This window comes from Rana temporaria, chromosome 3 (genome assembly GCF_905171775.1).
Source record: "Rana temporaria chromosome 3, aRanTem1.1, whole genome shotgun sequence".
NCBI lineage: Eukaryota > Metazoa > Chordata > Amphibia > Anura > Ranidae > Rana > Rana temporaria.
In genome coordinates this window covers 470,369,261-470,395,701 of record NC_053491.1, presented here as the reverse complement: position 1 = coordinate 470,395,701, position 26,441 = coordinate 470,369,261, and the positions used below count along the sequence as shown (strand labels likewise).

At 42.5% G+C, this 26,441-nt stretch overlaps 2 protein-coding genes across 2 annotated transcripts; both read left to right on the top strand.

Annotated features, from left to right (window-relative positions):
• Positions 1 to 242: 242 nt before the first annotated feature.
• On the top strand, positions 243 to 1,254 carry LOC120930978 (olfactory receptor 11L1-like). The gene has a single exon (XM_040342109.1). The coding sequence runs from the start codon at positions 296 to 298 to the stop codon at positions 1,238 to 1,240; it is 945 nt and encodes a 314-aa protein (XP_040198043.1). The 5' UTR covers positions 243 to 295; the 3' UTR covers positions 1,241 to 1,254.
• Positions 1,255 to 15,266: 14,012 nt separating this feature from the next.
• On the top strand, positions 15,267 to 16,583 carry LOC120930977 (olfactory receptor 11L1-like). Its single transcript, XM_040342108.1, has one exon. It carries the CDS (start codon positions 15,379 to 15,381, stop codon positions 16,321 to 16,323), a length of 945 nt encoding a protein of 314 aa, XP_040198042.1. The 5' UTR covers positions 15,267 to 15,378; the 3' UTR covers positions 16,324 to 16,583.
• The last annotated feature ends 9,858 nt before the right edge of the window (positions 16,584 to 26,441 follow it).

Sequence of the window (26,441 nt, the reverse complement as noted above, 5' to 3'; positions counted from 1 at the left end):
TGTGCGTCGGAATTGCATACACACAATCGGAATCTCTGACAAGAACTTTTCTTGTCGGAAAAATTAAGAACCAGCTCTCAATTTTTTGCTGTTAGAAATTCCGACAGAAAAAGTCAGATGGAGCCTACACACATTCGAAATTTCCGACCAAAAGCTCTCATCAAACTTTTCTTGTCAGAAATTCTGACCGTGCGTACGTTTCATAACTCATCGCTTTGATGTTCTCTCCTTATACTATCTGTATGATCAAATATTTTACCCTCCTACCAGACAGGTCAACCTCTTGGCTTTTAAGATGTGTCAAGGCAATGAAACACGAGTCTCAGAAATCCATCTACTTGGAGTACAAGGTCTAGGCAACTTCAAACTTCTATTCTTCACTATCCTACTTCTATTATACAATGCAATAGTGACTGGAAACCTTTTAATTATCCTTCTAGTGTCAACAAATAGTAATTTCAAAATTCCAATGTTCATCTTTCTCCAGCACCTTGCTTTCGCTGATGCCCTCCTAGCCACTTGTGTTATACCAATGATGGCAGAGATAATATTAAAGACAAAGGGGATAATGTCTGTTGTTTGCTGTATCACACAAATGTATTTCTATTATATGTTTGGGTTTGTGCAATGTTTTCTTCTTGCTGTAATGTCTTACGATCGATATGTAGCTATTTGTAACCCTTTACATTACATTTTAATTATGGACCGCAGAGTATGCTTCCTGTTGGGTTATGGTTGTTGGGTATTAAATTGCAGCCTATGTTCAATTGAATTTATTTGGATAACTCAGTTTGATTTTTGTGGCCCCAGTGACATTGATTATTTCTTTTGTGATTTGGGCCCAGTTATGCAATTGTCCACCTCAGACACGTCTATCGTACAATGGCTAGACTTCACATATTCTGTCCTAGTCTTATTCTGCGCTCTTACCTTTATCATCGGCACATACATCTACATTTTTATGATCATTCTCAAGATTTCATCTTCTACTGCCAGAAAAAAATCCTTTTCAACATGCAGTGCCCACCTGATCTCTGTGGGTGCATATTATGGGTCCTTAATCACTATTTATGTGACTCCATCCAATGAAATGTCACCTAACGTGAACAAGTACAGCTCTTTATTGTACATTGTGATGACCCCATTGATGAACCCTATCATATATAGCCTGAGGAACCAGGATATAAGACAAGCTCTTCATAAAAAGTTGAGGAAGAGAGCAGTGAAGCAATTTGGATAGAGAAATGTGAATATTCAAAGGAGAATGAGTGACATGAAAATAACTAATCTTCTGTTGAAGGAGAACTGCCATGCACTTCTCATGGTGCACTCTATCTGACCCTTACAATGTACATTCCATTTCAGAGCTCTGGCTTCCCACTCTCATTGAAACCCAATAAACATGTGTATTGTAATTGTATCCAATATTTTTTTATGTAATGCAATGCATAGGATCCTATCAGTCCTTAGTTGTGATGGCTACATTGTTTTTTTTTAGGATTTTTTCCTTTTTTTCCACTTAGTGATCATACCAGTAACACACTTCCTGTCCTAGGGAGATACCACTGGCTTGATGTGCTGTATCCTTGGAGGAGCAGTGTTTTTACCCTAGGAAATGAAATGTGTTAGAACTGCAAAATATCTCTCTCTCTCTCTCTCTCCCTCCTCATCTCCATAACATAGGTAGAGGTGTTTTGGAGAAATACCTTTGGCAGGACTGACCACTTGGGATTTCAGTACAGTAGAGGCACTGTGTAGTCAGCTCACTCAGGGCCCATTCAAACCTGAGCATTTTGTAGCCTGAAGCTATAAAACACTAGAGGGGAAAAAATCCATTATTCTCAATGGTGATGGTTCACATCTCCACTCCAAAACGCCTGAAGCTCAAACAAGTTCTGGACCCTTTTTTGTCCCTTGAATTGGGCTGATTTGGGTGTTTTTTTTTTGTTTAATTCTTTTTTATTAAAGAAAAGAGTAGTAACATGCATTACATCATAAACATTAGTATAGAATGTCTCAGTAAATAGTTAGAACAACAGACTTTTTTGCCTTCCTCTGGACCAAGTCAGGATAGAGGATTCAGTCAATCCTTGAAAATCCCCCCCCCCCCTTGTGGTTCGCAAACATGGTCAATCTGCAATATTCTGCAGAAACCATTTGGGATCTGAGGCGTTTTGCCGAAGTTTTACCAGCCATCGCCAAAAAGGCCCTAATAAATGAGCGATTATTGAGGGTCGATCGACTATCAAAAATCTCCGCCGTTTACCCCAGCCTAAGCACATTTCATGTGCGTTAATCAACACAAGATCGACAGTAAAACACAGACTAGAAATCCATGATTTCATTCTACAATACGATTTAGACTGCCTCTTTATTACAGAGAGCTGGCTCACAGCCGACTGTAACACCATTCTAAGTGAACTGGTGCAAGAGAACTATCGTATCATAATGGAAAACAGAATAGGGCAAAGAGGAGGAGGCCTGGCGGTGATCCATAAGATTCATCTTGCGATCACCAAACCAGTCCTCCAGAACCGCCTTCCGTTCATGGAAGCCCTTACTCTACAACTGCAAATAAATTCCCAGGAGACCGCACGGATTCTACTCTTCTATAAACCACCCGGTTCAAAATCGCAGCTGTTACTATCATTGACGGACTTTATCTCCACCTATACCCTTAACGGCAAACACTTTTTGCTGCTCGGGGATTTCAACCTCTGGGCCAACTCCTCACAAAACCCCGTTGCCGACGCCTGCATTGACCAACTGGAAGGATTAGGGCTACAACAACTAGTATGTGGGCCCACACATGCTTCAGGTCACACACTCGATCTTATTTTCAGACAAAATCTGGAAATAAAAATCTTGGAAAATGAACCGTTGCCATGGACTGATCACCATGCAATTAAATTCATTATTTCAGAAATCCCCCCTTAACAAAAACATCAAAACCAGTGACAACACACTGGACTAGATGTCAGAAGAAGCTCCACTCGGAACTCTTCAAAACCACGTTAAGGGAAAAAATAAAAACAATTCAGCCGCACCAAACGGCCGAAGAAACACTGGATGCCATAAATGCAGCCCTATTACAGTCTGCTGACTTAATAGCGCCGAAACGTAAAACTTGCATCCGAAAAAATTCCTCCAGCTGGTTCAACAACCAACTGGCGTTACTGAAGCAAGAGCGCAGAAGGGCGGAAGCCGCCTGGAAAATTAGCTCCTCAGAGGAAAACCTCTCCCTCTACAAAGCAATATCAAGAAAATACCACAAAAAAATCTTCAAAGCCAAGAAAAATTATTTTTCCAAGGCTATCAACAGTGCCCTCAACCGCCCCCGCAAACTCTTCAAGCTGGTCTCTTAGACCATGAATCCAGGTTGTCTTGAAGTCCCCAACTCTGACACCCAAGAATTTTGCAATGATTTATCGGATTACTTCATTAATAAAAATTGGGGAAATCCGAGAAAGCATTCAGCAAAACAATACCCCCCTTAACTCCCCCCGCAATTGTTCACACAATACCCACAACAATCCACCACAATCAGGTAAGTTCACGCTGGAACCCATCTCTATCCATGCCACAAAGAATATCATCGGTGCTTTGCGTAACGGCACAGGACCGAATGATATCATCCCCACTAAACTGCTGAAGGAATGCGCCGACATCCTGGCACCTCCTATCACGCAGCTTATAAACCAATCTTTCAAGGAGGGCATAGTGCCCTCTAAGTTGAAAGTGGGCATAATCCAACCCATCTTGAAGAAACACACACTGGACCCCAAGGACCCACTCCACCACTGTCCCATAACATGCCTAAATGTACTCTCAAAGGTAATGGAAAAAGTAGTGGTGCAACAGCTGCAACAGCATCTAGATACCCACAACCTACTTGATCCATTCCAATCTGGCTTCTGTCCCGGACACGGGACGGAAACAGCATTGCTCAAAATATGGGACGACGCTCTCGAGGCCGCAGACGAGGGAGAATCTTGTCTTCTGGTTCTGTTGGACCTAAGCGCAGTTTTTGACACGGTAGACCACAAACTATTATTGACACGGCTAACTGAAGTAGCCAGAGTCGCAGAGAGCGATTTATCTTGGTTCTCCTCTTTTTTGGAAAACCGATCTCAAACAGTGAAGTTAGGACCCTTCACTTCTGAGAAACGCACAGTATCGTGCAGAGTCCCTCAAGGATCACCTCTGTCGCCAGTGTTATTCAACATCTATCTTCGTCCTCTTTTTGAAATCATCAGCAGCCAAAAAATGCTCTATCACTCATATGCAGATGACACGCAACTATATTTCCGCATTTGCAATAGAAAGGATCACCACCTCAATCTAGAGACATGTCTCTCTTTGATAGAGAACTGGATGACAAAGAGTTACCTTAAACTCAACGGAGCAAAAACAGAACTTCTCCTGTTTCACGCTAAACGGACGGATCAACATGCAACACCGTGGATACCCCCGCCCATTCTGGGCAAAATCATCTACCCTAGCGCCAAAGTCAAAAGTCTCGGGGTCATCTTCTGACAATGGACGCACAAATAGGGTCTGTAGTCAGCGGTTCTCACCATCTGCTGCGCCTACTACGTAGACTGACCCCTTTTATTCCCAAAGAAGACATAGCAGTCGTAGTGGGATCAATTGTGAACTCCAGACTGGACTATGCGAATGCCCTTTACCTCGGACTCCCAAAGTACCAAATCGCTCGTCTGCAAGTCGTTCAAAACACGGCCGCCAGACTTGTCACTGGGAAAAAACCCTGGGAATCTATCTCACCTTCACTGAGAACCCTTCACTGGTTGCCAGTAAAAGACAGAATCACTTTTAAAGCACTCTGTCTAACTCATAGATGTATCCATGGGAATGCTCCCTATTATCTATGCGAAAAAATAAAAGCCCATAATCCCAATCGCGTTCTGCGATCCACCAATCAAAATCTTCTTCAGATACCGAAAGCCAACGACAAGTCCAAAGGAGAAAGAAGATTTGCGGTCCAAGGTCCCAGACTATGGAACGCTTTACCAACCAGCATTCGGTTGGAGGAAAACCACTTAGCCTTCAGGAAAAAGATCAAAACTCATCTCTTTTGATATCAAAGGAGACAGGTACATCAAGCGCCCAGAGGCGATTCAGTTCGCATGTGTCGCGCTATATAAGTTTCTCATTCATTCATTCATTCATTCAGACTTAAGACATCTCAACAATACCATGTGCATGATACATGTTACAGAGAACATAGTCAATGACAACCAGGTAAAATACCAGGGCTATGAGCAAAGGAAACATAGGAAAAAAAAGAGCAAAAGAACAAAATAACCATAACAAGATATAAATAAAAGAGTTTGGCACAATAATTGGGTTGTTAGACTTTTGATCGGTCTGGCTATATGATCCGGTAAACTAAACAAAAGGAAGGGAATTTATAACAGAACAACAGCTTCAGCAATCACCGATTTTTGACCCAGAGAGTCCATAATTGCCAGTGATGGTCAAATAGTCATTTGGAACCATGTTTGTATGCCAGTAAATTTTCAGATTTGTGCGTTTTTCAATGTTTGTATTCCCATAGAAACTAATCGAAACGCTCAATTTAAGTGTCTAGCGCGACAACGAGCGTTTCTACAGACGGTTTGGTCGCTTTAATCTGTTCTGTGAAATAGAATTATCACCCAGGAAGAAGATAAAAAAATCTACAAACATAGCAACAAATGATGAAAGAGATGATAATTTTTCCTATTGGCTAAAATAAAAAACTACAAAGTTCAAAAACGTCGGACAACGCTGTATGAATACGCGTGACAAAACGTGCGACAAAATATATTCAACAGAATAAAAATATGTAAATAAGAGACGATGATTATTAGTAGGGATGAGCCAAACATACCCAGGTTCAGTTTGTCACAGGTTCGGGGAACAGTATCAAAGTTCAGATTCCAAACCCAAGCTCCATTAGAAATCACTAATAACTATTTTTGGGCTAATAGGCAGGGGATTGTCAAAAAAGCCCATGAAGTGCTTGGCAGTCACCCTGGACATACAGTAGGTACTAATAAACAAAATAAAATAAATTCAGTTAGAGGGCTTTTTTTAGGTGACTAAACAACTGTAGCCCTAACCCTATAGGAGCTGCAGGATTGCTGTCCAGGTCTTCCCAAACTACAGCCCTGCAGCCAGGCACACAAGAGGCTCATTTACTCTTTATTCAAGCACCAGTCTAGGGGATGTTTTCGTGTTTTTTTTTTGTTTTTTTGGAGAACGTTGGTAGGGTTTAGGGAATTGGTGGGATACTCCTTTCTGAGCAGTGAGCAAGCTATAATGAAGTCAAAGCTTGTAATAAACAGTAGACTTCAGCTTAAGAAGTAATTAGGGTCGTAAAAGCAGAGTCTCTTTAAGTAGGAGACTATCTGGACAAAGCTCCACAGGATACCAGCTGTTGTCCCCTTTAACAGACCCACAACTGATTATAAGGCACCAGAGGGTTAGCTAAAGTACAAGGTCCCCAAGGACAGATGGCAGCCTCCTCCAAATCTTCCAAGTGACACCTGTCAATGATCCAGACAGATCTTTGGCAGACAGCTCCCTTTAGCACCTGAGTCTTAGCATTCCTCCACTCAGGCCCACCCACCTGAGGCTTCATCATCAGCAGCTTCTGCCTGGGAGGGCAGCGTGCCCTCCCAGGCAGGACTAAACCACTCTGGAAAAAGACTCGGAGATGTGTGCTCATTGGATATATACAGTCACCCAGCATGCCACCAGAGCCTGCTCCTCTGGATAGGCCAGGACTGTATAAATATGTATGCTGCCATAGCTCCACACCCATTATCCAGAAACTTCTCAAGTTTCCTGGATTACACAGGAATCTATAGGCCAGACTGCCAGTAGCTTAATACACTGAGCAGGCCTTACTGCAGACTACATCTTCACTAGATACAGTGAGCATAATATGCTTTTGCCTACCAACAAATTAAGTGAAATGCAATGTAAAAAACAGAAGTTTTCCCTGTAAATGATTGATATTGAAATAAACTTTATTACTGAACATTCTGTAAATCAGTCCTTGTTTTTGCTTCTCTCTCACCCGGGTGGTAATTTCATGAAAACATCTTTATGAAAATAAAATAAAAACAACCCAGCTGTAAAATTATGTTGCACATACCCAGCTCACCCTACATGCAGATTGTAGGGTCTGTGGGCCAGATTCAGAGACATCTGCTGCGGCGTAACGTATCGCATTTACGTTACACCGCCGCAAGTTTTACGGGCAAGTGCTTGATTCACAAAGCACTTGCCTGTAAAGTTGCGGCGGCATAGCGTAAATCCCTCCGGCGCAAGCCCGCCTAATTCAAATGGGGCGTGGATCATTTAAATTAGGCGCGTTCCCGCGCTGAACGTACTGCGCATGCTCCATTTTGAAATTTCACGCCGTGCTTTGCGCGAAATGACGTCGCACTGACGTAATTTTTGAACGTCGACGTGAGTTACGTCCTTTCCTATTCACGGACGACTTACGCAAAAAAAAAAAAAAATTAAATTAGACGCGGGAACGACGGCCATACTTTAACATGGCAAGTCTAAATATAGGCCAAGAAATAGCAGCTTTAACTATACGCCGGGAAAAGCCGACTAGCGAAGACGTAAGAGAATGTGACGACCACGCGTACCTTCGTGAAACGCCGGAAAAAGCTAATTAGCATACCCGATGCAGAAAACAACGCGAACTCCACCCAGCGGGCACCAAAGTATTACACCTACGATCCGAAGGCGTACGAAGCCGTACGCCTGTCGGATCAAAGCCAAAAGCCGTCGTATCTTGGTTTTCGCGGCAAATTTGAAAGTACACCGGAGTATCAGTAGATACTCCAGGATACTTCTTCTGTGAATCTGGCCCTATGTATTTTGCCCAGGTGCTTAAAATTTCACCTTCAATACTAGACTAGTTGCCATCTCACAAACTAGTCCAAAATTGTGTTTCTATGTTTGTAGAAAATATACCTAAATAATGTTGGGTTATTTGTAATTTGGCATACTTTTTTTGCAGGCTTACTTTCTCTCAACTTTGAGTATTATCATTTGTTGAGAACCAACAAAAACCAACAATATAACATGGACTTTATAGGCACTAATATATAACAATTAACACATTTTATTGAGTTAGATCTTAAAACATGATTAGAGATCATACAAAAAAACGTAATTAAAGTCAAATCATCAGGCTGAATAGTAGTTGGTAGCTGTGGCTCATATAGGCCCCAATAGAAGGCCGCAATAAATTGATGAAGATGCTTGAGCTGTAATAAGACCCAAGTCAATGGTGTGGGAGAAGACAGCCTAATAGTGTTCTGCTCTACATGTTTTGCGAGTGATCGCTTATTCAGGAGCTTGGAAATTCTTTCTATATTAATAAAAAAACATATACAATAGAAACACAAAGAGTGCCTTGTATTCATGAGTATTACAACCAAAGGTAGGAAAGACTTTCCACATAAAAACCTAGGGCCAGATTCACATATCCGCGGCGCAGCGTAACGTTAACCATTTACGTTACACTGCCGCAAGTTTTCAGTCTAAGTGCTCGATCCACAAAGCACTTACCTGGAAATTTGCGGCGGTGTAACGTAAACACATCCGGCGCAAGGCGGTCCAATTCAAATGGGGAGGGGTACCATTTAAATTAGGCGTGCTCCCACGCCAGAACGTACTGCGCATGCTCCCGTCGCAAATTTCCCGACATGCTTTGCGCGAAATTATGACGTGCTGACGTTTTGAGAATCGCGATGCCAACAAAGCACTTACGCGGGGAAAAATATAATTTTTTTTTAAAAATTCAAAAGCGACGCGGGAAAGACGGGCATACTTTAACATGGTGGATTAATTCTCCACCATGTTAAGGTGCACTATCTTTGCAAACGGAAATCTAACACTTGGCGACGACGTAACGGCGGGAAAAATCTTCGTGGATCGCCGTAACTCCTAATTTGCATACCCGACGCTGGTTACGACGCAAACTCCCCCCCAGCGGTGGCCGCGGTATTGCATCCTAAGATCCGACACTGTAAGTCCATTACACCTGTCGGATCTTCTGGCTATCTATGCGTAACTGATTCTATGAATCAGTCGCATAGATACTCTGAGAGATACGACGGAGTATCTGAGATACTCTGAGATACTCCGTCGTATCTCCTTTGTGAATCTGGCCCCTAGATACTAAAGGCGGCGAGTGGAGACACCGATGGCGAGCACCAAGGCGAATGTGGGGACATGTACACTGCTGGAGACAATGATCTAAAGATCAAACATTCCAACTTGGGGGGAGTAGTGTACCATTTATTATCTATTCATATTATTATTTATTTTGGATGCATGCTGGCTTGCAAGACAAATAATTGGCTTACAGGCGGATGGTGTGGGGACACAATAATTTTCCCTTTAATTGTAGGGACTGATTTTTTTGGGCTAAATAATATGCATCATGCAAAGTGTGCCATGGAGCCACAGTGATTGGTGGGCATGGAGAAAGGTGGATGCCCTATAGGGACAGTTTATTGTGACACACCTTTCCACATCTTACAGCATTGGCTGCCTTTAACCACTACAGATCCGCGCTATAGACAAAATACGTCTGCAGCGCGGACCTGAAGTGCCGAGTGGACGTCTTTAGACGTCCTCTTGTTGACATTACACGCGCGCGCCGCTGGGGGGCGCGCAGCGGGTAAACACTGTCCCGGCCCATCGCTGGGAAGCCGATGCGTGTACCTGGCGGCCGCGATGTCTGCCGGGTACACGCGATCATCGGGAACACAGCAGGGACGTGGTGCCGGGTACACGCGATCATCGGGAACACAGCAGGGACGTGGAGCTCTTGTACATAGGGACACAGCATTGGTCACCTCCCCCAGTCAGTCCCCTCCCCCCACACAGTTTGAACACACCCAGGAAATACATTTAACCCCTTCCTCACCCCCTAGTGTTAACCCCTTCACTGCCAGTCACATTTATGCAGTAATTAGTGCATTTTTATAGCACTGATCGCTGTATAAATGTGAATGGTCCCAAAATTGTGTCAAAAGTGTCCGATATGTCCGCCGCAATATCGCAATATCGCAGGCCTGACAAAAAAAATTGCAGATCGCCGCCATTACTAGTAAAAATTAAAAATAAAAAATAAATCATAAATCTATCCCCTATTTTGTAGGCGATATAACTTTTGCGCAAACCAATCAATAAACGCTTATTGCGATTTTTTTAAACAAAAATATGTAGAAGAATACGTATCGGCCTAAACCGAGGGAAAACATTTTTTTTTTGTAAAATGGGATATTATTATAACAAAAAGTAAAAAATATTGTGTTTTTTTTTCAAAAATGTCTGTCTTTTTCTGTTTATAGCGCAAAAAATAAAAATCGCAGAGATGATCAAATACCACCAAAAGAAAGCTCTATGTGTGGGGAAAAAATGATAAAAATATAATTTGGGTACGGTGTTGTATGACCGCGCAATTGTCATTCAAAATGCGTCAGCGCTGAAAGCTGAAAATTGGTCTGGACACGAAGGGGGTTTAAGTGCCCAGTAATGAAGTGGTTAAATCTTTTAGCATTCAGTCACATGACATCTCAGAGCCAGCTATTAAATGATAATAATGTATCACAGATTTCAGGTCATTGTGTGATTGATGTCTGGGGAGCCATCTCTAATCAGGGCCACGGGCCCAACAAATATTGTTAGCGCTGACCCAAGGGGCAAGTGCGCCCATTGCACCAGACCAGTCCCCTCCTCTTTAAAAATTAATGCATGCACCAATGTGGAATGATCCTGTGTGAGATCATTTTACATAATGTAAAATAGCTAGACTATGACCTCTACATAATAGCAGGCTATGTTGTAGGCTTAGTTCCAGGTCAATGTGTAATACTGATCTTGTAAAAAATGTAATAAATAAATCAGTAGTTACTTCAGAGACTTCTTTTACACATGGCTCATTAGCAGTAAATACACACCTATATCAACAAAGGACCAGTGATAGAATTCCCAGAGGACCTATTAATATATGTCTGAAACTATAAAATGATCTTCGATAATTCAGATCTGTAGACGGCAGATGCTCGTGGGAGATAACTATTCATTTACATTAAGAAAAAAGTAAGTAACTCCGTACAGCTTCATACCAGCCACTTAGCCAAATATCAGTGACTCAAGGTTTTATAATCGTGTAGAATTAGTTCTGGATTATATTATGTTCAAAGTAGTTCAGTGCAAGGCCAGAGGGAAGGCAGGAGAGACGGCCACCTTGAGTGTTCCAGAATGAGGTGAGTAGAAAGTGGAGGACCTACAATCTAAGCTGCAGATGTAGTTCCCAGCTCATGGTGGGCCTTTTTGGCCTTTTAACCTTGGGTGCTAAAGGACCCTGTCCTGGCACTGGCTTGGCTGTAAATAGTCTGGTCTTCCAGTGTTGTGATTCTGATGGAAAATCCTATCCATACTCTCCCTGGGTAGAAATCATATTGTCTCAATAGGCTTAGTGGACTTCTGCCCACCATCCAAAGAAACAAATGTTAGTGAATTTTTTTTTGTCAAAAATCAGGCATAGTTAAATAATATCTGTCAAACATGGGGACATTAATACTACTTGGACTGTAATGCCTTGTACACACGGAAAAATTTCATCGGATATTCCGTCCGTGTGTATGCCCCATCTGACTTTTTCCATCGGAAATTCCAACGGAATTAGATAGAGAACATGTTCTCAATTTTTCCAATGAAAAAATGAAAAAAATTTCTATCACAATTTCCGTTCGCCTGGATGCAATTCCGACGGACTTAAACCACGCATCCTCGGAAACAATTCAACACATGCCCGGAAGCATAGAACTTTATTTTCTCGGTTTGTCGTAGTGTTTTACGTCATCGCGTTCTTGACGGTCGGATTTTAGTGTGACTGTGTGTATGCAAGACAGCTTGAGCAGAATTCTGTCGGAACTCCATCAGAAAAACCGTCTGAGTTTAAACCGAGAAAACCGGTCGTGTGTACAGAGCATAAGAAATTCTATGGCAGAGAGAGATGAGAATGGTTACTTTTTTTATGTAAGGATACAGTTGCACTCATACCACAAAATGTGTAAAATAAAGTGCATTTTTAAAGAAAACATGAGTGATCAAGCCATACACATTTTTTTTAAATTCATTCAAATAAAACTATTTCCATCCAACTTCAAATTAACCTATTAGACATTACAGAATAGCATGATCATTAAAGAGGAACTGCAGTCTGCTCACATAATTTGTAATACAAACATTGTTGCCATTCTGAAACTTCCCTCCAATCTCTTTGCATATTATTTTATATATACTGTGATTCTGTACTTGCCAAATATGATGCAGAAATCTCCCTCTACTGAGTCTGGCTGTAGCCATTTTAACTGAGGGCAGCTGAAGCTGCTGCCTGTTCACTTACTGGATTTACACAGACACACAGAGGAGCACCTCCAGCCCTGCAGCTTTCATTGGCCTCTTATGACTTGACCCCCCCTCCCTGGCAAAATCTCACGAGAGTGAGAGAGAGAGAGCTATGCATGATGTCATAATACTAGGCTAATGACCACCAGACAAAAAGCAGGAAGTGTCAACAAACACACAGAATTGTAGTGATCTCATAAAGTGTCCAATAAATGTAGTGATATAGATGTATAGTATGATGACTTATAAATGACGTTGTTTCGCAGCAACACACAAGAATAACCAAGCTCAACTTGCCAACCAATCAGCAACCAACCGAATTCACCTGTCTAACAGTATGCGTTAAAAACAGGGGTTTAGTTACACGCATTTTCAAATACATGTGTAAGCTGCAGGCCCCGTCAAGGCTCCCTGCAGTCCTAACTCTAAAATTGAAAGTCTCCTCAGTGGAAGCACATGTATGCTTATGGATAGATAAAGGGCAGATGACTGGAGGGAGCCCAACCCTCCTTAAAGGAGCAGGAGCACACTAAACACCCAGCACATGGAAGCAAAGGTGCTAGTGCAATGCCTGACCACAATGACAACAATATAAAAAACAACTGTTACTGCCCCTACCTATGACTGGTCTTCACAGAAAGGAGCATTGGAAGGGCGGACGCATGTCAACAAACACACAGAATAACCAAGCTCAACTTGCAGGAAGTGGGCTGTATAAGGGATTTGCTAGCAGAAAAATATTTTTTTTTACTATCCAAAGTTAAAACAACAAGGGCAGAAGATTTAATAGATGGGAAGTTGAAAAAATTACTGAAAAAGTCATAAAGTCATATTTGGAAATATTGTGTTATCCTGTGTTGACTTTGCAATTTCAACCATATTATTATTTTAAGAAAATGTGTGATCCCTTTAAGTAAACTTTAAAAAAGATCATTTTGCAGCTTGCAGAAAGCAATCAGTTCAAGCACACATTAAACAATAATAAAAAATGAAGGTTGCGCTCTGACTAAATCATAAAATATATATATATACAGTAATTTTCACTTTTTGCCCTTATTATATCTTATGTTTCTGGAGATTCCTTTTTTAAATGCATCAAGCTGCCGTGACAGGCGGCTGGACGAGTTTGACCATGTTGCGTTTTAAGAAGTTGTTCAGGCCAGTATTCGTCCATTCACAGGGAAGTACAGCTCTGTCCTCGTGTTGCCATTAGTTGAGTGAGTAAGTAACTTGTATAGCACTACAAATGCGAACTAAATCGCCTCAAGGCTCTGTATCCAATGTTCTCATCCAGCCACGCTTCAGAATAGATGTGTCTTAAGTTTTTTCCTGAAGGCCCGATGGTTCACTTCCATCCGAATGTCTGTAGGTAGAGCATTCCATAGCCGTGGTCCTTGGACTGCGAATCTTCGTTCTCCTTTAGTTAAAATGGCGTTTTTAGCTAGCCGCCCATGATTCAGAATGAGGTGTGGTTATTCTTGTTACTATATCAAGCGGTGCGTCAGTACGCCGCCTGTGCCCCAGGACAATGTCAGAATAGCGACGAAACGCATTGGGGGGAGCGACATGCTGACGTCACCGCGCGATACGTCCCGTTGTTTTTATGCACAGGCGTGCTTACTGCTGCCAGCTGGCCACAACATTTTAAATTTAAACTTTCTTTTTGTATACGCCTTTGGCGAACTTGTTTTATACTAATAAATGCTGGTAAGCGCACATTGCACTCAGTGGTGGATTCGCAGTGTTTGTCTGACATTATTCTGAAGTTTGAGTTACTCATTCACCCTTTCACATTGGAGATGATTTCGCAAGAATTTTTTCACTCTGGACAATTTAGAATTATTTATTTTATAAGAACTTTTCTATCTATTTTTCAGAGGACTAAGTTTACCAATACATTTTTCTCTTTTGAGTTTGTAATATAATGTTATTTTTGTGCATATTTTTTTCACAGGGATTTGCATATAGCATTCACTTAAGATTTTTCTTAACTTTGTTTGCCCTTTTGCATCACCATTTGTATTATTCAGTTTACAGTGGATACATCTATTAAAAGTTCACACAGGACTATTTATCAGTAATAGTTGGTTTGTGTTTTTTATGATTTAGTCAGAGCACAACCTTCTTTTTTATTATTATTTGTGTATTGTATCTCACATTGTGTTGCAGCTTATTATTACTTCTAGTGCAGTTTTTTTCCCTTATGCCGCGTACACACGACCGTGTTTCATGACGAGAAAATGTTTTTTTTTTTAAATTGGTCATTAAAAACGATTGTGTGTAGGCTCCAGAGCATTTTTCCCGATTTGAAAAATGGCCATTAAAAATTTGCTATTTTGCGCTATTTTTTCTCGACGTTTTTCACGTCGTCGTTTTTCACGTCATGAAAAATGGTCGTGTGTAGGCTTTAATGACGGGGAAAACGCGCATGCTCAGAAGCAAGTTATGAGAAGTGAAATTTGCATAATCAAGACCAAAGGGTGGCGCCATTCAAATAGAACTTCCCCTTTATAGTGCCGTCATACGTGTTGTACATCACCGCGCTTTGCTCAAGCATTTTGTTTTCATGATCATGTGTAAGCTAAGGCAGGCTTGACAAGAATCACGTTGAGAAAAACTTTTTCCAAAACGGACGTGTGTATGCAGCATAATACACACTAAACAATATATAGTATGAAATGAACACTTTGATTAAAATGAAGACCAGAAGACCAAATGGAGTGGACAACCTGAACAGCATGAAGCAGGTTTTAATTCAATAACTCAAAATTTACATTATTGGCAACTTGAGTTGGCTTTCTGGCCAAAATGGAGGTGCAAATATTTCTAGTCACTTGTTTCTTTGGTGTTCTCTTCTTATATTATGTGTATGATTAAATGTTTGATTCTCCTACCTGACAGGTCAACTTCCTGTTTTTTATGATGTGTCAAGACAATCAAACAAAAGTCTCAGAGGTCCATCTTCTTGGAGTACAAGGTCTAGACAACTTTAAACCTCTAATCTTCACTATCCTACTTCTATTATACATTGCAATAGTGACTGGAAACTTTTCAATTATCCTTCTAGTATCAACCAATAGTAATCTCAAAATTCCAATGTTCATCCTTCTCCAGCACCTTGCTTTTGCTGATGCCCTTCTAGCCACTTGTGTTATACCAATGATGGCAGAGACAATCATGACAAAGAGGAACATTTCTGTTGTTGGCTGTATCACACAAATGTATTTCTATTTCAATTTTGGGTTTGTGCAATGTTTTCTTCTTGCTGTAATGTCTTATGACAGATATGTAGCTATTTGTAATCCTTTACGTTACATCGTAATTATGGACCGCAGAATCTGCTTCCTATTGGGTTATGGTTGCTGGGTAATAACTTGGAGCCTGTGTTCAATTGAATTTATTTTGATATTTCAGTTTCAGTTTTGTGGCTCTAGTGACATTGATTACTTATTTTGTGATTTGGGCCCAGTCATGCAATTGTCCACCTCAGACACGTCTATCGTACAATGGCTAGACTTCACATACTCCGTCTTATCCACGTTCTGTGCTCTTGCTTTTATCATCGGCACATACATCTACATTTTTATTATCATTCTCAAGATTTCATCTTCAACTGCCAGAAAAAAATCCTTTTCAACATGTAGTGCCCACCTGATCTCTGTGGGTGCATATTATGGGTCCTTAATCACTATTTATGTGACTCCATCCAATGAAATGTCACCTAACGTGAACAAGTACAGTTCTTTATTGTACATTGTAGTGACTCCATTGATGAACCCTATCATATATAGCCTGAGGAACCAGGAGATAAGACAAGCTCTTCATAAAAAGTTGAGGAAGATAGCAGTAAAGTCATTTAGATAAAGATCTGTGAATATTCAAAGGAGAATGAGTGACATGAAATAAATCTTCTGTTAACCACTTGCCCACTGGTCACTTATACTCACTTCCTAACCAGGCCAATTTTGAGCTTTTAGTGCTTTCACATTTTGAAAGACAATTACTCAGTTGTAAACAAAACGACTAGCCCTTCCTAAAATCAAAGCGCTTGTGGAAGAGAGGAGATAAACTAAATGAAAATACACAGAGGGACTATAGTCACCTCCCTCATGAACAATATAAAAAAACAGTGATGGTAAAAAGCTGCCACCATCTACTGATAGGCAAATTTATAGCCCGTCGGGCTCCATTAGGAGGTTCCTTGCCGCGGAACCGGAGGATGGAGAGGACATGGACAGACTAAGCCCCTCTCCACATGGCGCGAACGCTGGTGCGGGATCCGCCTCCCTCGTAAGCCGAAGCATAGGCACCATTCCCTTGCTTTGTCGGCCTGCTCAGATGGTGACAGCAGTGTATCCAGACGTTCCGAGGTAGCGGCGCTGGTCGACGGTCTACCCAAGAAATCGGAGCTGGCCTCTATGTTCCTGAACCTGGAGAGGTCTATTAAGAAAGAAATATCGGCAGTGATAGCGGATCTGTCGCAGGTGTTGGAGCGTGTGGGGGAGTCAGAGTTGCGCTTGGACCGCCACGCAACCGCCATCAGAAGCCTACAGGCCTCTACCAGGTCCCTCGCCATTTTACACAGAATGGCCCTCTATAAGATCGAGGACCAGGAGAACCGTAATAGGAGGAACAACATACGCATCAGAGGCCTGCCAGAGGCAACCGGTGACGACGACCTCCTCCCTTCCGTACAAGGTATTTTCAATGGCCTGCTGGGCCTTGCGGCCGACCACCCACTCAAAAGGGTGCACAGGGCCTTGCGCCCCTGTAATCTTTCCACTGACACCCCACGGGACGTCATTTGTCGAGTTCATTATTATGAGGAGAAGGAGCAGATAATGCGCAAGGCTAGAGAGACTGCCTCCCTTGACTTTGACGGCGCTTCCTTGTCGTTCTTCCCGGACCTCACAAAGGAAACCTTGGAGCGCTGCAGAGCATTGAAACCACTGACGGAGAAGCTTAGGGCTGCGTCCATCAATTACCGATGGGGTTTCCCATCGGCCCTCATAGCGAACCGGGATGGTAAGACCGCAATTCTCCACTTTCCAGAAGACCTGGAAAAGTTCTGTATGGATGTCAATATTTCTCCAGAGCTCCCTGGCTGGCAAGATGTTATGCCCATTCTCCCTACTGCCGCTGACCCACAGTGGCAAAAGGTCGGCCGCAGATGCCGTCCTGCTGCCACAGACACCTCTCCTCAGATGGATTGAGTATCACGTTGAGCATTCTGGATCTCCCAGATTTGGGTTTCCCAACCCTCCCTAGTTAAGTTTATTACTGCTCATACACTGTTTTTGGCCTTCACACCTGGGTTTTATACCTCAGTAGCTACCTACCTCCTGTACTGTAGTGGACTGCTCTGTTATCTTGTTTTAGCTTCACAGTTCAAGGGTTATATTATGTTAAATTAAGTTTTGTTAATTTTCTTTTTGTAATGCACTTTGTTCTTATGGGTGTCGGCGCCGGGGCAAAATGGCGGCGGTCACGTCATACTGGGTGATCGTTGTCTGCTGCCCGCGTCTCTGCGTCCCCCCCATGTGGGGCCCTGTGTAGTCTTGCACCCTTGTGCGCCTGCCCCGTTCGGGGTGGGTTGTGTATGGGCGCTGGAATGCTCGCGTGCCCCTGTGTTGCACGGCAGACTTATGCGTGCAAACGGTTGTTCCCTCCAGTGGGACATGCCTTTTTTTGGTTCTGATGACAACTGTTGTTTTTTCCTCCTCCTCTTCCTTATTTTCAGTCTTTCTTTCCTCTTCTTTTTCCCCTCCCTCTCCGTGTCCCTTGCTTCCCCCTCCTGCCTTGGGTGCGGCCCTCAATGGTTTGTAAGCACAGGCCCCTATGGCTACGCTGAATTTTGTTTCCCTCAATGTGCGGGGTCTGCACGCCCCAGGTAAGAGACATAATCTGTATCGGGAGCTGGGTCGCCTGTGGAGTGATGTTGTGCTCCTGCAGGAGACCTACCTCACACACACTACTTCGGTGAGACTCTTCTCCCCACAATACCCTGTATGGTATTATAGCTTTTCAGATGTTCATAAGGCAAAGGATGTAGCCATTGGGTTTCGCAGGGGTACCTCTTTTACATTAGATTCTATACTTAGTGATAATATGGGTCGTTTCTTGTTTCTGAGAGGCAGCCTGGGCAGTATGCCGTGTACCATTACGACTTTGTATGCCCCCAACCATGCTCAAACTTCTTTCATAGCCTCCACCCTTAAGAAACTGAGTGAATTTGCCCGCGGTTGCATTCTCCTTGCCGTGGACTTTAATGTTCCACTCAAACCGCCCCTTCATACGTCCCTGGGTAGTTCTTGTGTCTTCACGAGGCTCAACTAATGGATATCTGGAGGATTATGCACCCTCGGGTAAAGGATTACACTAATTTCTCCCATCTACATAATACTTACTCCAGGATAGATTATTTTTTTTATTGATCACCATCACCTCTCCCTTCCTGTAGCTTCGAATATTGACACCTCCCCTATCTCGGACTATGCTCCTGTTACTCTTACACTAAACGTTCCCTCTTTGCCATGTAGGACCACGAACTGGAAACTTAATGACCACTTACTTTCGGATGAGATTGATAGAAAGCAGCTCACTGAGGATTTGGCCCGTTTCTTTGAGGATAATTCGCGCCCGGATGTTACGACGGGTATCCTCTGGGAGGCCCACAAGGCCTTTATTCCAGGGAAGTTTATTGAACTAGGCTCTAGGGAAAAAAAAGAACGTACTTGCCATCAGCTAGACTTACTCCGTAACATTGAGGCTTTGGAACGGCAACATAAAGCGGGTTTATCATGCACGGTTCTTCTAGCCTTGACCCAGAAGAGAGAGGAGCTAAAAGCTCTCTTTCATTTGGAGCAAAAACAACGCTTTCGCACAGTAGCTTAACACTTGCACGAATGGGGTAATAAGCCTGGATGCCTTTTAGCCCGTTCGCTGCAACAAAAAAAATCTGCAGCCTTCATTGCTAGGATAAAAACTTCTCATAGTTCTTTTGCCCATGAGACATCTGCTATAGCCAAGGAATTCCGTTTGTTTTACCAAAAGTTGTATCATTTTCCAGAATACGGACATGGAGGGGGACGTTAGGTCCCAACGTATCCGTGACTATCTGTCCCAAGCCAATTTGCCAAGACTCCCTGATGACACACTGTCCACTCTGGACGGAGAGTTTACTGCCTCTGAGCTGCGAGTTGCTCTAAAGGCCATGGCCAGTGGCAAGGCCCCTGGTCCTGATGGCTTTACAGTGTTATATTATAGATCCTTTACAGATCTTTTGATCCCGCGCCTGACCAACTATGCAAACGCTGTTTCGGAGAGTGGTTCTCTCCGTCCCGAAACTCTCCATGCCCATATCACTGTTATTCCTAAACCCAGCAAGGACCGCTGTAATTGTGGAAGTTATCGCCCCATTTCTTTATTGAACCTTGATGCCAAATTATATGCCAAGGTTATTGCGAATAGGCTCCTCCCTCTCCTCCCGCAATAGGTCTCTAGTGATGATAATTCCCTTCACACCCTTTCTTTAATATACTATGTTAGATGGTTCTCCCAGTCCACCCTTCTGCTGTCCACGGATGCGGAAAAAGCGTTTGACAGGGTGGACTGGGAGTACCTGATGGCTACACTTTCCCACTTTGGTATTAGTCCCTCTGCCCAACTCTGCATTAATGGAACTTTAAGTGAATCGTTTACGCTCTATAATGGCACCTGCCAAGGATGCCCCCTCTCGCCCATTCTATTCGATTTGTCCCTTGAACCCTTCCTCTCCACAATTAGACATAACACGAACATCCTCGGAATTAGGGTGGGTGCTTCAGAACACAAATATGCTGCTTATGCAGACGATATTTTGTTTTACGTACAACAGCCCATTATATCCCTGCCTAATTTGATGTCAGCTTTCTCAACGTTTAGCGCCATTTCTAATTTCAAAATAAATATGACAAAATCTGAGATTCTCAACTTCTCTGTTCCATCCTGAACTGCGTCCCACTTTTCCTTTCAGTTGACAGACAAGCTCCCTCAAGTACTTAGGTATATTTCTCACCCCTAACCCATCTTCCCTGTTCCGTATCAATTTCATACCCTTATTGAATACAATAAGGTCAGATCTACAGAAATGGTCCAATCTTGCACACTCTTGGTTGGGGAAAACAAATGTCATGAAGATGAACATACTTCCCAGGCTGCTGTTCTTGTTTCAGATTATCCCGTTCGCGATCCCTGTGGGTTTTTTCACATTACTGAGATCTCTTCTTTGCAAATACATTTGGAATAGGAAGCGACCCAGATTAGCTAGATCCATCCTAATGAGGTCCAAGAGGGAGGGGGTGTTGCCCTGCCAGATGTTAAAGGTTACTTTTTAGCAGTTATTCTGAACAGAATCTCGGATTGGAAGTTCCATAGAAGTACCAAACTGTGGGTGGCCTTGGAGAAGGAGCTGTGCAGCACTGACCCTTTCACACAAATGTAGATCCCGAGGAAATACAGGACCTTGGCGGCGTCCACATCGCCGCTTACTCGCTCTACCCTAATGGTCTGGGACTCGCTGTGTAAATCTCATAACTGGTTGTTTAATTCTCCTCTGATGCTTTTGGCGGGTCATAATTACTCCCCCCCCCGGGAATGTACAGTCCTCCACCCACACGTGGTCCTTGGGGAGTGCAACTCAGCTGCATCATGTAACCACTCCCTGCGGCATTACCCCTTTCTCCGACATTGTGGGCTCTTCTGCTGGTGCACCCTGGGATCACTGGAAATATTGTCAGCTCACTGCATTTGTTCACTCTCTTCCAAAGCCCTTTCGTGCCATCACGGACCTGACACTAATTGAAGCTGCCTTTGTGGAGGACCGCCCAGTTGAGAGGCCTCTTTCTTATTTTTACAAAGCCCTACAATCTCTCTCAACCACGGGGCACCCTATCTTCCTACGCAACTGGGAGAAAGATCTTCATAGGGATCTCTCAGGGACCCAAAAAGCTACCATACTGCACCTCGCACATACCACCTCTTTGTCCTCTAAGACTGCGGAAGTTAATTATAAACTGCTTACTAGGTGGCACCTCACCCCTGTGGTGCTGCATGGGATTTTTCCCCTTTTTTCTCCTCTTTGCTGGTGGGGCTGCGGTGACCTGCGACGCACGCACATCTGTGTTGGTATTGCCCACTTATCCGCCCCTACTGGCGGTCTATCCTTTACTGGATGAAGGGAATTCAGGGCTTTGAGACCCCTGGGGATCCGTGGGTCATATTACTTCACTGTGCGGACAAACCAGTTAGATCATATAAGAAATCACTGACGCCCCATCTATTGAATGCAGCAAAGTCCCTTATTCACAGATTTTGGAAGCAGACGGCTATTCCATGTCTGTGCCAATGGCTGGTAGAGGTGGATCACACTTATCATATGGAAGACCTTACACATTCTCTTAAGAATTCTGCTGACTTGTCACGTAAAATATGGTCTGACTGGTTTGACTTTAAATTGACCTCTGCTTATGCGGATATCATGTCTCAGCTTATGTGAACCTTGTTATTTCTGCTAGCCTGGTATGTTTTTTTATGTTTTTATGTTTTTTTTTTTATGATTGGGGGCTATCCGGGCAGAAATTCCCTTCCCTCCCCCTCGCCTCCTCTTCTCTTTGTCTTCCCTGTCTCACTTTCTTTATTTGTTTTCTTCTGCTCTTTTTTCTCTTTCGTAAATGGGGCAGTTTAGTTGTCGCCAAGTGGGTTCAGTTCTAAGGTGTTGGATACCACTGCACTATCCTCAATGATTTGGTCTTCTCAGATCACTGTATGTTTTATGTTTTATTCTGTTTGGTTTAGATTACTTTTTGGTCAGTCGTCTGTGTACGACTTACAGACGGTTTTGTCTCTGTTCAATTTTGCTTATTGTGTAACTCACGTAACTATGGTTTGTGTGTTTAACACATGTCCTTTACTCTTTATTATTGTTAATAAAAACGTATTGAACAAAAAAAAAAAATATCAAGGCGGCGCTACCTAAAAACACACACACACACATATATATATATATTCTAATAAATAAACACTATATCTGAAAAAGAGAAGGTGAAGGTCATTAGCAGGTAAGAAACAGTAGAGACAAGAGTCCGTGTTCAAAGAAAAGCAAAAGAGATCTCAACGGCTTGAAATACTCATCCCCTTCCACCAGAACCACCACTCGTGAAGATTATTTGGGGTCTAAATACACCCCTGTTGTAATTGCTTTTACCAAAAGGTACAGTATATACAGCGTTGTATGACCTCAAAAATGCCTCTCCACTTCTCCTGATTCAAAAGGGTACAAAAACGCATCCAGCGACTGGTGCTCAGATATAGAGGTAAAAAAAGCCACAATAGTGTAATACCGTATACATGTTTTATTTAAAACCTCTCCCCTTTAAAATTGCACTTACAATATATAACAAAAATTCAAAGGCAATACATCACATCGCGTCGGTGCAGTGGAAGCATATCAGGGCGATGTTTCCATACCTCCGTAGTCCAGCCAAACCACCAAACAAACACACATCCGTGTATCGCGATCTGCGTAATGACGTCACCTAACAGCTACTACAACCAACCCAAACGATTTTCATCGGTCATCGACATCATCTGTGGGAGTGGTTTAGTAGCGTTCACTGTCATGTTTATATGGGGCTTTACACATAGCCAATCAACTAAGGGAGAGGTGGACATCGGCCCTGATATCTCCTATTGACTCATATATGGCTAAACAACAGTTATACCTTTACATACCCCATATTGGAGCAACTTAAAACTGCAGTCAGCACATTCTCATAATGTTAACTCAGCAAAATCTAAGCTCATAACTTTTAATCTAATTTGCATATTATGCAAAACTGACTAAATGGGATATCAAATATTACCGAAATACATAAATACCAACAACCAGAGATTATATGGTAATCAACAAAGAGTGGATAATAATAAAATAATAAAAATAATAAAAATAAAGTAATTAAATACACTACAATACACTACAATAAAATACAGACTAATTAAAATAAAGTGAGATTAACACCATAGCTTATGCATCTCCCTCTTGCCATACCATGTGCGTCTCTCAACAATTTAACATAGCAACCAATTTCATTATATTGTATGAGCAAATATTAGTAATTCTTTAGTAATTTTAGTGATCTTAGTCATTTTTAGTAATCACTTATAAAACAGTTCATGTCTAATTCAACGTTCATATCCTTGGGCACTAATGTATCCATGTGAAATATCCAGCGTGTCTCTCGCTTAGATATTTCACGCACCAGATTTGAACCTCTCCAGTTGGGAAGTACACAGTCAACTCCCCAAAATTTTAAACAGGAGGGGTCCTGATTATGAAATTTCTTAACCACTTAAGGACCGTCTAACGCCGATATACGTCGGCAGAATGGCACGACTTGGCACAATCACGTACCTGTACGTGATTGTATAATGCCCAGCCGTGGGTCACGGGCGCGTGCCCGCGGCGGGCCCCCGCAACCCGGTCCAAAGCTCCGTGACCGCGGCCACGGGACTCGCGGACCCAATCGCCGCTGGAGTCCCGTGATCAGTCCCCGGAGCTGAAGAACGGGGAGAGCTGTGTGTAAACACAGCTTCCCCGTTCTTCACTGTGGTGCTGTCATCGATCGTGTGTTCCCTTATATAGGGAATCACAATCGATGATGTCACACCTACAGCCACACCCCCCTACAGTTGTAAACACACATGAGGTCACACATAACCCCATCAGCGCCCCTTTGTGGTTAACTCCCAAACAACAATTGTCATTTTCACAGTAAACAATGCATTTTAAATGCATTTTTTGCTGTGAAAATGACAATGGTCCCAAAAATGTGTCAAAATTGTCCGAAGTGTCTGCCTTAATGTCGCAGTCACAAAAAAAAATCGCTGATCGCCGCCATTAGTAGTAAAAAAATAAAATATTAATAAAAATGCAATAAAACTATCCCCTATTTTGTAAACGCTATAAATTTTGCGCAAACCAATCAATAAACGCTTATTGCAATTTTTTTTACCAAAAATAGGTAGAAGAATATGTATCGGCCTAAACTGAGGAAAAAAATAGTTTTTTTATATATTTTTGGGGGATATTTATTATAGCAACAAGTAAAAAATATTGAATTTTTTTCAAAATTGTCGCTCTATTTTTGGTTATAGCGCAAAAAATAAAAACCGCAGAGGTGATCAAATACCACCAAAAGAAAGCTCTATTTGTGGGGAAAAAAGGAAGCCAATTATGTTTGGGAAACACATTGCACGACCACGCAATTGTCAGTTAAAGCGACGCAGTGCCGAATCGCAAAAAGGGGCCTGTCCTTAAGCTGCATTTTGGTCCGGGTCTTAAGTGGTTAAAGTGCAAGGACACATTGTGATATCTAAAACCGATTTCTATATTATGTATGTGTTCAGCAATCCTAATTTTTAACTTTCCTTTAGTACGACCCACATACATAAGATTACAAGGACACTGTAACACATGTACCACATGAGTGGAATTACATGTGATGAACTCAGAGATGTTACAAGGGTTATTATTGCCTGAGGATACGAATTCTGTTAACCCCCTAATGGGGTTATTAACCACTAAACAAGAGCTGCACTTTCTACATGAGTAAAAACCCTTCAATTGCCAACACATACTCCTTCGCTCAGGAGGATCCAATACCTTCTGTACCACTTTATCTCCGAAATTGAGCGCTTTCCGATAGATAAATGGTGGAAGTGTCGGCAATGAATTATGTAAAACTTTATCTAAACACAATACGTGCCAATGCTTTTTAAAGATTTTTTCAATATCCTTATATTGCGTATGAAAATTGGATATAAAACCCCATTCCTGTCTAGGGTTAGTAGGGCGACTTCTATCTGGCAGACACATATCCCTTGGGGTGTCAACCAATTCACTTATAATCTGATCTAAATCTGGTTCTTTATAACCTTTCTGCATGAATCTCTCTTTAACCACTTAACCCCCGGACCTTATTGCTGCCCAAAGACCAGAGCACTTTTTGCAATTCGGCACTGCGTCGCTTTAACTGACAATTGCGCGGTCGTGCGAAGTGGGTCCCAAACAAAATTGGCGTCCTTTTTTTCCCATAAATAGAGCTTTCTTTTGGTGGTATTTGATCACCTCTGCGGTTTTTAGTTTTTGCGCTATAAACAAAAATAGAGCGACAATTTTGAAAAAAAATGAATATTTTTTACTTTTTGCTGTAATAAATATCCCCCAAAAATATATAAAAAAAAACTTTTTTTCCTCAGTTTAGGCCGATACGTATTCTTCTACATATTTTTCTTAAAAAAATCGCAATAAGCGTTTATTGATTGGTTTGCACAAAAGTTATAGCGTTTACAAATAGGGGGGATTTTTATGACATTTTTATTAATATTTTTTTTTTACTAGTAATGGCGGCGATCAGTGATTTTTTTTCGGTACTGCGACATTATAGCGGACACTTCGGACACTTTTGACACATTTTTGGGACCATTGGCATTTTTATAGCGATCAGTGCTATAAAAATGCATTGGATTACTATAAAAATGCCACTGGCAGTGAAGGGGTTAACACTAGGGGGCGGGGAAGGGGTTAAGTATGTTACCTGGGTGTGTTCTAACTGTAGGGGGGGGTGGACTCACTAGGGGAAATCACTGATCTTCTGTTCATACATTGTATGAACAGAGGATCAGCATTTCCCCCCTGACAGGACCGGGAGCTGTGTGTTTACACACACAGCTCCCGGTCCCCGCTCTGTAACGAGCGATCGCGTGTGCCCGGTGGCGATCACGCCCGCCGGGCACACGCACGGGAGTCGGGGGCGAGCGCTAGGCACGTGATCCTCCGGCGGCGCGCGCGTGCCCCTAGTGGCCTGCGAGAGAGCCGACGTAGAGCTCTCCACACCTACAATGTTGGTCTTGGCTGTATTACTACTACCAGGTCCATTATTCAG

Bases quoted from the DNA above. Each gene is read 5' to 3' on its own strand.
- LOC120930978 (XM_040342109.1), top strand. From the start codon at position 296: ATGTGTCAAGGCAATGAAACACGAGTCTCAGAAATCCATCTACTTGGA.
- LOC120930977 (XM_040342108.1), top strand. From the start codon at position 15,379: ATGATGTGTCAAGACAATCAAACAAAAGTCTCAGAGGTCCATCTTCTT.